We start from the raw sequence: 13,835 nt of genomic DNA, 5'->3' as shown, positions 1-13,835 counted from the left end.
CCTTTGAAAAAGCTGAGGCCAGGAAGTTCCAATACAGGACTGTTCCCTCAAATGCTGACCCATATCACAACTACTCTGCAACATTGTTGCTCAAATGGAAATGGCAAGTTACACCAAATAACAACCGGAGAGAAGTACTAGTACTAGAAGGGCTAGACAAAGCCCTAACAAGGACTATTTGCCTATGGAAAAGTCAAACACTTATGGCATAGGCTTAGAGATGATGGTCCACAAGTAGAAGCAGATAAAGTACACCTTCTTGGGTATAACTACATTTATAAAGAATAGCTGATAGGCTTATTATAAGGGAAACTGCTTCAACCTTGACAGGGAGCAATAATGATTTTAAACAAAATGTGGACTGGTTATACCCACAGTAATTCTACAGCTACCAGAGGGGGGAAATGCAATAGTTGGAAGACCCCCATATCAAAACAGAGAGGGACTAAATACACATTCAGGAAATTCACTGATCATACTAATTGCATGCCATAGGGTACCCTTACTTCCATTTGGAAGAATAGCTACCTTTCATACAAGCCTGTGGACATTACGGTCCTTCTTCCTAGAGAATGGCCTTTGCATCTTACAATATGGGCAACAACTAGGTAAAGACATAGAAGTACACCATTAGACAAAGTGATATATGAAAATTGTGAAGAAATGACATGTAGAAGTCAATCCACATTCGTGGGAAACCAGATTATACCAATTTACATAGAGTCCTAAAGTATATTATAGTCAAAGGGATTAAGAAGACTTTTAATACAGGTGGATTCAGAGCTAACCAACATGACAGATGCTGCATCTAATACTAAGTGAGCTCTGCATACACAGATTATTAGCTACCTTTAAAGGTAAATGGGGAAAATTATAGACTGTATAACCAGGTCTTATTTGGATGAGCAGTAGCAGGAGAAACATAAGTCAGTTTTGCCACTGAATTTCAGGATAAGTTTATTTAACAAATTTAAGAAAGAGAGAGCTAATAGCCAAGGCATGGAAGCAACCTAAATGTCCATCGACAGATGAATGAATAAAGAAGATGTGGTGGGAGGGGGATGAGGGAGGGAAGGACTAGGAGTTTGGGATTAGTATATGTAAACTATTACATATAGGATGGATAAACAACAAGGTCCTACTGTATAGCACAGGGAACAGAGAAGTATATTCAGTATCTTGTAATGACCTGTAATGAAAAAGAATATATATGTATTACTGAATCAGTTTGCTGTACACCAGAAACTAACACAACATTGTAAAGCAACTATACTTCAATAAAAGTTAAAAAAAGATTGCTGTATCAAGAAAAGCTACAGACTCCTTTTTTTACTTTTTTTTTACACAGACTCTTAAATTTTTTTTAATTGAAATATAGTTGCTGTACAATATTATATGTTACAGGTATACAATATAGTGATTCCCAATTTTTAAAGGTTATACTCCATTTATAGATATTATAAAATATTGGCTATATTCCCTGTGCTGTACAATATATCCTTGTAGCTTATTTTACACCTAATGGTTTATACCTCTTACTCTTCTACCCCTATCTTGCCCCTTCCCTCTCCCATCTCCCCACTGGTAACCACTCTGTATCTGTGAGTCTGCTTCTGTTTTTTTATATTCACTAGTTTGTTGTATTTTTAGAGACCATTTTGAAAATCAGAAGAACTTATGGAGCTACTGAAAAATATTAGTATGAGAAAGTTTCACAGTACACTGCTACGTGGGAAGATTGATAGAGTAGGTGAGAATCCAGGAGACTTAGAGGGGTGAACAAAGACACAAAGAGTAGAAATAAAAGTTATATTACAAGCAACTACTGTGGATAATTACAAGCCATACCAGACAGCAGATTGAGGGACTTTACTGCTGCAATAACTGGACAAACTGAGCCTTACTTGCCCAGGGTAGGCCACTCTATACACTATGTCCAAAGTGGTAAATAATAGATGCAGTGCAAAGGAACTATGCCGATTAACCTAAATAGAGCAGTGGGAAAACAAGAAGTAACCATTTATCCCACCATTCCAATAGGAGCAGTTTTATAAGGAAAAATAGTGATTAGAGTTAAATAAGGAAATCTATATATGTAGCAACCAAGAAGAAGAATAACAGAGTACCTGGATAAAAGTTAAAAGATAGAATCTATGCTTTAATTAAAGGTTTAGAAACAGTCAGGGAAGATATACACTCTCCACTAGAAATTTGGACTTCAGGAAATAGAGCTATAACTTTGTGTCAAAATGAAACTCAAGGCATAAATACTTGTGCAAGATCAGGAAACATATCCAAGGAGAGAACATCAATCTGCTATGAATTCTATTTGATGAGCAATTTAACTGTAAATGGAAAGATCTGGTACACCTCAAATAAGATGGATACTGAAGGGTAGCTATTCTTCCAAGTAGAACTCTAGAATATGGACTTCATAACAATTCCACAACAGATTAGTGAGCCTGTTAAAATTGTTAGTAGTAATGAGAGAACACAATCAACCATACTTACTCAAGCAAGTCATCAATATACGTCAAAAGAAATCTGTGAGACTACTCCAGACATTGAAACAAGATAAAGCTTGAACCAGCCTATAAAACACGTAATAGTCAACATGGTCCTTAGGTGTCAAACGGGAAGGTGCTACAACAGTGTAATATGTGGAACTATCTAGCCTCTTGGCTAGATGGGTTCACCTGGAAAGATTATACTATAATGGCACCTTGGGATTAGATAAAATATATTGCAATGTTTGCTTTGATTGTGTGATTATATGTTTTTGAATTGTTAAGATTGTTACCTTGCTCCAAGCAATGGATTGTTGTATTAAGTATGTTTGCTCTTACAGAACAGAATTAAAAGTAAAGTTAATAGTGATAAGAAATAAGTGCAGGAAGTAAGAACATACTTAGGAATAAGAGCTAGTAGGGAAGGTATTTTTAGGAGAGAGAAGAAAAGTAACAAGTCGTCAACAGTTATGCAGTTTATGGTGGAAAACCGTGGTGTAGAGTTAGTTCCTAATTGCATTTATGAACCAAGCCTTGTTTTTGTCATACGCAAATTAGACAACCCTAAGTTGTTAATATTGATAGAAATAATTGGTTGGCAATTGACACAGGTCATGCACTTAAAAGCCCAGTTAGAGGAAGATGGATTAACTAACTTGGCAGTCCACTGATTGGATACCTCTGATTGGAATCCTGTGTCTCCCCTCCAGTCCTTTATCCAAACTTTTCTGGATCTTCCTGAGAACAACACCAAAGTCAATTCTTGTATGGCATGGAGGGATAGAGAGGGGGATAGGCTCACCATTCTAAGACAAATTTAGGTGTGAAAACTAAGGGAGATAGGCTGGTAGATTGCAGTGAATTAGGAAGCATCTAATTCTTCATCCCTGTGTGCTTTGGCTAAATGTGTGGGAAGTTGTAACTACATAAGTTGCATTCTTTTTTTATTTTTTATTATTTTTTAGTTGTATTCTTATGATGATTACTGCTAGTTATTAGATTATAACTGAATATAGTCCTTATTAGCTATTGGTCCATACCATTTTATTGTTACGTGTTTTAACAAATTTTAACTAATAAACTTTCATTCACAAATCAAAGAACTTGGGGTCATCTTAAATTACCTGTTGGTGAATTTGGAGGCTACCAAACCAGCATAAAAGAACTCCTCTCAACAGAAGGTGGAATATACTCAGAGAAAGTATTATACCAGGAATCTGAAGTTCTTCTGGCTTTGTCAGATAGATAGTCTTAACACATCTCTGAAATATAGTTCTTTCCTGTTTGTCAAATGATAGTTATAACTTTTTTGCCTACCTTCAATGGTAATAAGGAACACACAAAATGATATAGTTTTCAAAGACTTTGGTTGATATATCTGACAATGGGAAAGAATACATGAAATCAGAACTTTTTAGGAATAGCTGAAAAATGTCTATATGAAAATACCTGAAAATCTATGTGACATGTAAGGATTATCCAATAGTTTTATACCTGTTTTCTAAGAGATTAGAGCTTCCTTATTTTACTCGATGTCGAACTTATAGTTGGAATCAGTTTTTGTTTCATTCTTTTGAGCTTTTTTTCCCCCACCAAGTTAACTTCTTCTTGGGAGCCTACTCAGTTCTTCTAGGAATAGTAATGAGGAAAAAACAACAATGAAAAAGCCACCTTTCAAGAAATAGTGAATTATATTCCATTTAAGGCTAAGATTTTGTTCCTGAGGAAGTTATGTAACTCTGCACATTATTAACCCACTATTATCCAACTAGATTTATTTTTTACAGCAAAGCTGACTATTGTGTTCTTGTATTGACAGCCATATCTTAATAGACTAGTGGTATTTAGCCATTTCACCTAGGGTATACGTCTTATTTTTTTCAAGGACCCTACCCCTCATTTAAAACTTGTTTTTCTTCTGACTGTGTAATCGTTAGCTCACAAACCAACCAACCAACCAACCAAAAAACCCTAAAAAAAAAGAAAAAATAACCTTTAGTTCCTGAAGTTATTTGGGAGCTATTTGTATTGACAGATACAATTATCCATGGGTCTCAAGTGTCACATCTCTTCAGGGTAATAAAGAGTCTTTGAAGGTGATCTCCATTTATACCTCTGAAGAATGAAACTGCATTTTAGCAAGGTAAGGAAAACCACTGAACTCTTTACCCCTTGTCACAATTTCGTCTTAAAGACCCTAGTAAAATGCTGAAAGCATCTCAAGAGGTATTTTTTAATTTAACACAAGTATTCATGTAAAGTAGACTAGGGAGTCACAGGTAGGAAACACAACTTCAGTGTTTCAGATTCCTTTAATCAAAGATGCCATTAACAAAATCTGTTGTTGAAAACATAAATACACATGCCTCTAGATGATAAATTCTGGCAATACTGATCATTTTTAAATAGTTTTATTCTTACTTAAACTTGGGGAAACATTGGCTTTTCTTGAAACCATTATCTTCTAAATTTTTAATATTGGCAACTCCTAACTTCCAGTTTTGGAAAATCAGTTGTGTTGCAGCTCATTTTATAGAGAAAAATATTTTGTTTTTTTGAATAAAGCTTTTTAGCTCAAGGTTTAAGAGACGTAGAGACATATTGTCTGTTTGCAACTTTTGATGTGAGCAGGCTTATCTTTGGGTACTTTCACCTGATGAAGGAATCTCTAATGTTCCTCCCTTATAATATCTCCACCTGTTGAGAAAATTTCGATTTGTACTGGGAATTTCTGCCCTGCTGGAATCACAGCAAGCTTTGAAAGAAGACTGAACAGGGTGTCAGCAGACATGACACTAGAAAGTGGAGAAGTGGTGTATCTGCTTTTTCCTGCTCTGAGTATAGACACTGAGAAGAAACCTATCTATTCTTGAAGATAGACCCCCATGGTCCAACTGGAATCAAGCATGTAATCAAGTATGAAAAAGAAGACAAAATTTCTGTTTTTGCTTAGTTGTCCCATTCCCATCTACAGGTTGTTTCTCCTTTGAATAATTCTGGTCCTGGGAGATAATTCTTGTCTAGCCTTCTTAAGGGCCTGAAGGTCATCTAGAAAAGTCTAGACACCTTTAAGAAAGTGTCTCCAATTTTTTAGGGGCTCGTAACATGCAACCCTCAAATTGAATGTGTTCCACCAGACCCTGGAGTGTGACTCACTTAAGATGTGAATATATTTTTCTTGATGAGTAAGCACACATAAAGTATATGCCTTCAAGGAATCTGAGGAATTTTATCTAACGTAGCAAAGCTGAGTTCATTTGCTATAGATATAATAGAAGGATAAAGTTAGTTTTCATTTGTTTATTTGTGTCCATCACATTCTACAAAAGGAGTTTGTATGATGAGAATTGATGATCAATGCTCGTGACCTTTTTTATGCTTGTGGCCATAAGCACTGTGTGTATGTTTCACTTTTTTAATGGCTAGATTATGGATATTTATTGAAAAAACTTATCAGTCTGCTTCCTTGGATCAAGAGCTTCTGAGAATGAAGTGCTCAGAGATACCTGAATTATTAGAACCTCCGTAACTCACAGGACTCTGCTTCTTATCCAAACACACTAAACTTGAAATAACAAAAACACCCCTAAAATAAGGACATTGCTGATTTGTTCAAGGTGAGAGTATTCAGTCTTAAACTTGACATGTGGATTTGAATAGAGAAAATTAGAGACTATACTCATTTGAGACTCAATGGAACCACAGATTTAAAAAATCTATAATTCACAGGTTGGGAAGGATTACAGAGTTCTTTAGCAGAAATGAAGTTACAATTCAGAAGAGAAACTAAACTAAAATTTATCTGTGGTCATTGTTAAGATAACTTGTCTAGGTCCATCCACCTCACTACAAATAACCCAATTTCTTTTCTTTTTATGGCTGGGTAATATTCCATTGTATATATCTGCCACATCTTCTTTATCCATTCATCTGTCGATGGACACTTAGGTTGCTTCCATATCCTGGCTATTGTAAATAGAGCTGCAATGAACATTGTGGTACATGACTCTTTTTGAATTATGGTTTTCTCAGGGTATATGCCCAGCAGTGGGATTGCTGGGTCATACGGTAGTTCTATTTTTAGTTTCTTAAGGAACCTCCATACTGTTCCTACAGACTGTCATACAGAGTGAAGTAAGTCAGAAAGAGAAAAATAAATACCGTATGCTAACACATATATATGGAATTAAAAAAAAAAAGGTTCTGAAGAACCTAAGGGCAGGACAGGAGTAAAGATGCAGACATAGAGAATGGACTTGAGGACACGGGGAGGGGGAAGGGTAAGCTGGGACGAAGTTAGAGTGGCATGGACTTATATATACTACCGAATGTAAAACAGATAGCTAGTGGGAAGCAGCCGCGTAGCACAGGGAGATCAGCTAGGTGCTTTGTGACCACCTAAAGGGGTGGGATAGGGAGAGTGGGAGGGAGACACAAGAGGGAGGAGATTTGGTGATATAGGTATATGTATAGCTGATTCACTTTGTTATAAAGCAGAAACTAACACATCATTGTAAAGCAATTATACTCCAATAAAGATGTTAAACAAATAATAAAGTATATTAATAATCACCACCAACAAAAAAAACAAGAACAACAAAAAGAGATAACTTGTCTTAGGAAATGTGGAACTAAATATGTAAATTCTAAAATAATTCTGAAGTCTCTGGCCATGGGACTAAACTTTGGGCCATATTTGAGTTTATGTGGCTCTATGAGGGTATATTATTTTTCATGAAATCATTGACATTGAAGTTGACAGTCACTCATTATCCTTGCTGCATTTGCTGCAAACCTGGAGTTGAAGTTTGATGTGGTCTGACTGAAACAGCTCAGTCTGTCAAATTCCAAAGTTCTCGTTGATTTGATTCACAATGATGAGTGAGTACCACCAGACCTAAAATTGTTGATCTCTGCATAAATACAGTGCTTTTTGGATTACCTTTGTGTTACTGCTGAATATCCATAATTTTAATAGCTAAAAGATGCTACTTTGCCAGTGTTACGGATTGAAAATAATGTGGTCTGCAAAATATGAAACTCTAATTGTATGGGCTCACTATTGAAAGAAAAAGTAGACACCCCAAAACTTGCCCGTCTTCAAAAAAATGACTCCTAGTGGTCATGATTGCACAACATGAATGTACTTAATGGCACTGAACTGTATATTTTAAAAATGGTTAAAATGGTAAATTTTGTGTTATGTATAGTTTACCACAATAAAACAAATGATCCTTTCCACTTTAATGTACACAGCGAATAGACTCTGAGACCAACTTTGGAATCTCTGATGTTTAATTGAGAGAGCAAAAGGAAATACAAACCTTTGCCACATTCAGGTTGGTCTAATGATAGATAAGAAATATATCACATGAACATATAGAAACATGGAGATATTCTGTAGTAACAGTAATAAGAGAAATTATGAAATAAGGGACATGGAGGACAAAATTTTAGAAAAGTAAAAGGGCTAAAACATGAGGGAAAAAATGATGAGAAGCTTAATGAGGGCTGGAGGGCAGTGAATGTAGAACCCAAGGATGACTCCATGGTCATATGCTAAGCAGATCCCCAGGAGAGTGAGGAAGTCATCACAGTGGTTTCCAAATGGAGCAGAAACTGAAACTGGCAAATGATGATTATAGGAGCAGAAGGGATCAAGTGATAAAGTAACTGGTAGATGATCTACCAATGCAAAATTGATGAAATATTGTAAGGAAACTGTTTGAAAATAAATACTTTGTCAGTTTTCAGGGGGATGAGGCCCTACAATTATGGAGTTTATCTGCTATCTAGTGAGGGAAGGAATGCAAACTTTAGTTGTATTCTGCAATATCCGTTTTTAACACTTCTATTCCCATTAACCATTTTGTCATCTGGAAGCAATTCGTATTCTAAACATACTTGTTATTTTTTTTCTTACAGTATTATAACAATTTATGTAAAGTGAAAACCACACTGAAATCATAATGTACATCATTAATGGAAATATACACATATATAAAACTGAAGAAAAGTCAATTAGACCTTATAGCAGACAACTTAACACAACTGCTACTACATATCAACAGTAGGGTGGCAAGAGAGAGGAAGGGGTAAGGGAGGGGATGGCCATTGCTGTATCTATTACCTACAATTTTAGTACACAGAATCAGATCATATACCCTGGGTCCCCTGTGTGTAACAATAAAAATGAATAATAGTAGCAGGTAATATTTATTGAATGCCTAATATATGCTGAATCTTGTGCTATGCATGAGCATATTACCTGTTTTGTTTAAACTTTATATTTCTCTAGGGGGGTAAGTACTCCTATTATCCCTATCTTTCAGAAGAGAAAAGTGAGGTTGAGTAACTTCAGGCTTAATGAAATTACTTAAAGCAAGTAGTTGCAAAAACAGGATAAGGAGACTCAGGGGTGGGTCTATCCATTTACTGTCTCCCCCATGGAGCCGTTAAATCTCCGTGTGGCTCTTTTGTCATATTTTATCCCCTTCGAGGTTGCCCCAGTACTCATTTCTGCCTCATTTCAGAGGGGTAGTTTTTTTTTTTTTCTTGTCTGAGAGAAAGGGACCAGGTGAGCACACATGTGATTTGCCTCAGAGCCTGGACCCATGAAGGGATGGCGCTGCTCGTTGCCCTTCAGACAGCAAGCACTTCTCGGTTCAACCCATTTGAATCTGACTCCAGGTAGCATTGGAAGAGAGATGGAAATGGACATTAAAGTACATTTATTTTCATAATAGTCCTATGAAATGGAGGAACTATTGTCATCTCCATTTTATGAGAAGACTAATGTCCTGAAATTTGAGGGACTTTCTTCAGGTTGTACAGCTGAAGGCTATTCCATCCTCAGTTGCTCTGGCTCCAAAGTCCCTGCTCTTTCTACCATGCTTCCTCCTTAAAGAGCTAAATGAGGCCTGCTAGAAGGCTCCCCCAAATTGTTTGATAAGATGGCATAGAACAGGGCTTCCCTGGTGGCGCAGTGGTTGAGAATCTGCCTGCCAATGCAGTGGACTCAGCCTTCTGCAGAACCACACACCCTCTGTGTGACTCCATCTTTCAAATGTACGTCTCAGCTTTCTTGCTGAGGGGCTACCAAGGACTTAGTTCTGTCAACAACTACCAGCATCCAGACAGCAAGCCCTTTGTGATCACTATTGCCATGGCCCCGGTATATAGGGTAGGATCCTTTTTATGTGTTCTCAGAAGTTCTTCCTCAGAGCCTGATGTTAGTTTGTAATTATATATTTCACTAATGTGATCATTTACTTACTGTCCACCACTAGCTTGTAAGCTCCGTGAAGGCAGGGTTATACTTGTTTTCTGTATCCCAAACCCCTAAAACAGTGCTAAATAAGCATTTGCTCAATGAATGAGTGCTTTCCCATCATAGAATCAGATTTTTCCCTACTTATCTGGCCATAAAGAAAATACGCAGAGGTTGTATGTGCCTTGGATAAATATGGGCCTCACTGTTTTTGAAGCCTGTCTAACCATTTGTTTGGTGGAGAGCTAAGTGGTAGGAAAATGCTGACTCTTGGTCTCCTGCTCTGGACTCTGGAGGGCTTAAGCGTCCCCAAAAGCAGAGAAGAGCTCAGCTTACCTCTTTCTGATGGTATTTGATGGCCACCTTCAGCTTGGCTAGGTCATGGTACTTTTGAGGGTCAAGCTCTTCACTGTGGTCATCTCGATGGTTGAGGATGATCTCCAGTTCCCGGGAGCTCCGAGCCTGGTCCAGCAGGTCTTTGGCAAAGAGCTTGCACTGCTGGGAGAGCTCCTCATACTCAGCCTTGAACTCATTCTCCATCTTGCTGAGCTCCTTGAGCTCCCAGCCCAGGCGGAAGGCAGTTAGGATGGGGTCCTCGCTTGATAAGGCGATGAGTGAGGGGCTTGCCAGCGCTTTATAGATGTTCAACCGGGAGCGGGAGTGGCGCAGGCTGTCTACCTCTGAACTGGACACACACTCCACACAGTTGCAGCGGATCTGGTGGGGCCGGGGGATAGTGACCCGTTTTTGGACGAGCAATTTGATGATTTCGTAGTTGTTGGTGTGGGCAGCAAGCATGATGGGAGTAATGTCCGGTGTGAACTCAGAGAACTGGGTGTCCATCATCAGAGTGGGGACCTAGGTACAAGAAAATGAAAAACACATAAAAGGGCAGGATTAAGGCTTGGAGCATAGAGCCCATCAAATGTTAATGATTCAGGAACTGGGGTCACCAGTTTTTTGGTCAATTCTTCTCCTTATCAGAATAGCTAGTTGTGAAATGCTTACTGTACACCAGGCATACAGCACTTTACATATATTTACTCACTTAATCCCCACAACAACCTCATGAGGTAAATATTCTCCCCAAATGAAGAAACTGAGGCACACAGAGTTTAAAGAACGTACCTAAGGTTACTCAGCTTTAGGTGCAGAGCCAAGATTCAAACTCAGACAATATGACTCTGGAGCTTGGCCCTTAAATTATGCCAGTTCTGTCTGAGGCACAATGAGGGGTTGTACAGAGAAGTAAAGGGCATTTTTCCTGGAATCTGGTTGGGTATATCAGACTTCTATAAATTGGTAAGTAGGAGTTTGTGTTCAGTTCCAAATGAGCAGTAGAGACTGCAGAAATATTTGTTTGAAAGGCTAAAGACAACCAGTAATCTTAAAGCCCATGCCACTAAATCAAGCCCTGGGGGCTGAAGAGAAGACATTCCCAAATTGTGACACTGTAACTTCAGGGGACCAAAGACCAAAGCCAGACAGTGTTCCTCCAACTTCCTGTAGATCCCAGCAAGGTAGAGAGAATCTATTATTGTCAGGAAGAATTGCTCTGTAAATGAGGACCTCCAGGCTTGAGGTTACCAGTAGCAAAAAGACCTCTGATAAAATTGGTATGTTCAAGTTTCTATTTCTAAACTTTGTTCCAAGATAAATATTATGCAAATAAAGACTGGCTCACTTTCAGCTGTGGAGTTTGAACTCTGTAACAAATACACAAATAAACAATTGACTCTTGACACTCAAAAAAAAATTGGTATGTCCATGATGTAATGCTTGGTGTAAACAGCAGCTATAGGTGAAAGGTATGGGGTTCTTTGGGTGTGCAGGAGCATACAGTTCTGGGTGAGTGAGCAGACTCTGATCAATGAATTAAAAACAAATCTTTTGACTTTAAAACGTGTCCTTTGGGACACGCTGCACCCAACAGAAGAATCTCAGTGTGATAGAATCTGGAGCTAGACAACAAGGAGAACTGGAATAGTCTGAAGAGTCTTCATGGAGGGGTGGAGCTGAGGATTCAAAGCATGGATAAAATTCCAGGAAACTGTGAAATATTGATCTTAATACATTTTTTAATAAAGCTCCAAATACTCAGTTTAACTGGGGAGAGCAGAACGTGGATGATGGAGATTCTCATGGAATAGACAAATACTGTTTTAATCGCTAGTTTCTTTTTACTCTTAAAAAAATTATTTTGGAAACCCACAGTTGCTGGCGAATTGACGGAGGGATGAGCTACAGTTTTCATCATCTTTGCCTCCTTCCCATCTTGGATGAGGGATTCCCAAGCAGGGAAGTGGTCAGAAAACAGGGAGTGGGAAAAAGGCAGAGGAGAAGAAAGTGGAGAAGTTTGCAAGAAATCTGTTTCCTTCTCGGGGTGGTTACATCATCCTCTGAATAGTTGAGAGTTCACTACACACTGGTCATCAATTGCTTGGATGGAGCAGCGAGTAAACATTGTTAAACATTTAGAGGGAGCAGCTACAAACAAGCAGCAGGAAGTGAGCAAGTGACTCATAAAGTAAATCGGACACAGGAAAGAATAGTCTCAGAAATTAACATAAACCTGCAGGCTAAGGAAGAAGTAGGTCTGAGTGGGCCTGGTAATGAACATAAACACAACAACCGGCATAAAGCCTAGAGGTGGGAGAGATGGCAAGTGAACAATGTATCATAGTCTGCCTGGGAAGAAAGGAGCTCAGATCCGGAATCTGCCCCTCCTCGGTGGGCAGGAGCATTTCTTTCTTTCTTTTTTTTTTTTTTTTTGCGGTACGCGGGCCTCTCACTGTTGTGGCCTCTCCCGTTGCGGAGCACAGGCTCCGGACGCGCAGGCTCAGCGGCCATGGCTCACGGGCCCAGCCGCTCCGCGGCATGTGGGATCCTCCCAGACCAGGGTACGAACCCGTATCCCCTGCATCGGCAGGCGGACTCTCAACCACTGCGCCACCAGGGAAGCCCAGGAGCATTTCTTAATCTCTGTCATGATCTAGAGGCGGAGGTGGTGGGTGGAGGGAAGATGGCTTATGGCACAGGATTCCCTGGGTTAGACTGGAGGTACATGTCTGCTCCCTACCATGATGCTCTTCCTGTCCACTCTCTCTACCCACTTCCTTGCTCTTTCTTTTCCTACTCTTTCTTTCTTCTCCTCTATGTCAATGCTGACAGACCTGTCCAAGACACACAATGGGACTTGTGAATAATGCTCAGCCCCATTTGTGTCATGGAGCTGAAAGGTTGCTGTCTATGCCTAGAGTATGACATGCTTTCCAGAGCCATCTGATTCTGTTGTCTTTGACTTGGTGCTCAACAAGGAGCCTCTGATTCTCCATTTGTCTTTCTGGATACATGACACCAGAGAGTAAATGTTTTCAAAAGAAACTGGTCGGCAGTGCCCAACCATGTCCTCCTACCAAGACCACCTTTTCTCTTCCAGTCAGCCTTATCATTCACAGATTGCCACACCCACCTCATTCACTGCTCGCTGTATGTATATCCTTGTGGCATATCCTGTGTGGATCCCCACTTCACTGCCACTGAAGGGCCACAGTAAGCCCTGACTTCTTCCGTAGATCTCCCCTTAACTTGATCCCACCCCTTACTGACCACCCAGATGTTGTGGGCACTAGGTTATATCCAAGATGTCACTCTTCTGATGCAGGCTTATATTAGTTTCTAATTATTTGATACAGGTATTTCTTGCTTCTTCAGTCAGGCTGTGAGCTCTCTGAAGGCAGAGTTGTCTTAGTCCGCTCTTGTTTTCCCCATAGCCTCGAGCACAGTGCTAGACACACAGCAGGCACTCAGCTAAAAGGAATTGGTTTTTATTCTCAAATTAAGACGCTGGCTCTTGTTTAGAAGCCTGGATCCACACAGCTGGAGTCCGTGTGAGCTAGTGTCCTTGGGTCTTTCCTTTCCATGTCTAGCTGAGAAGGTAGACATTCTAAGACTCTCAGGAAGGTTAGCAAATGGTCTCTATAGGGAATACCTTGAGGTCACAAAGACCCAGGACAGTCCCTGCTTGTCATGTCCACAGTGCTATTGCTCCAAGATGG

The 13,835-nt window shown here is 39.3% G+C and overlaps 1 protein-coding gene across 1 annotated transcript in view; it reads right to left on the bottom strand.

Moving 5' to 3' along the window:
- Nucleotides 1-13,835, bottom strand: part of TRPC5 (transient receptor potential cation channel subfamily C member 5) — a 133,881-nt gene that overhangs the window by 96,282 nt on the left and 23,764 nt on the right. Inside the window, exon 2 of the mRNA XM_060002621.1 lies at nt 10,114-10,635. Coding sequence (XP_059858604.1) covers nt 10,114-10,635 — 522 coding nt within the window. The remainder of the gene's footprint in view (nt 1-10,113; nt 10,636-13,835) is intronic.

Source organism: Delphinus delphis, chromosome X, assembly GCF_949987515.2.
Source record: "Delphinus delphis chromosome X, mDelDel1.2, whole genome shotgun sequence".
NCBI lineage: Eukaryota > Metazoa > Chordata > Mammalia > Artiodactyla > Delphinidae > Delphinus > Delphinus delphis.
The sequence above is the reverse complement of the archived record's forward strand: the minus strand, read 5'-3'. Positions and strand labels throughout refer to the sequence as shown.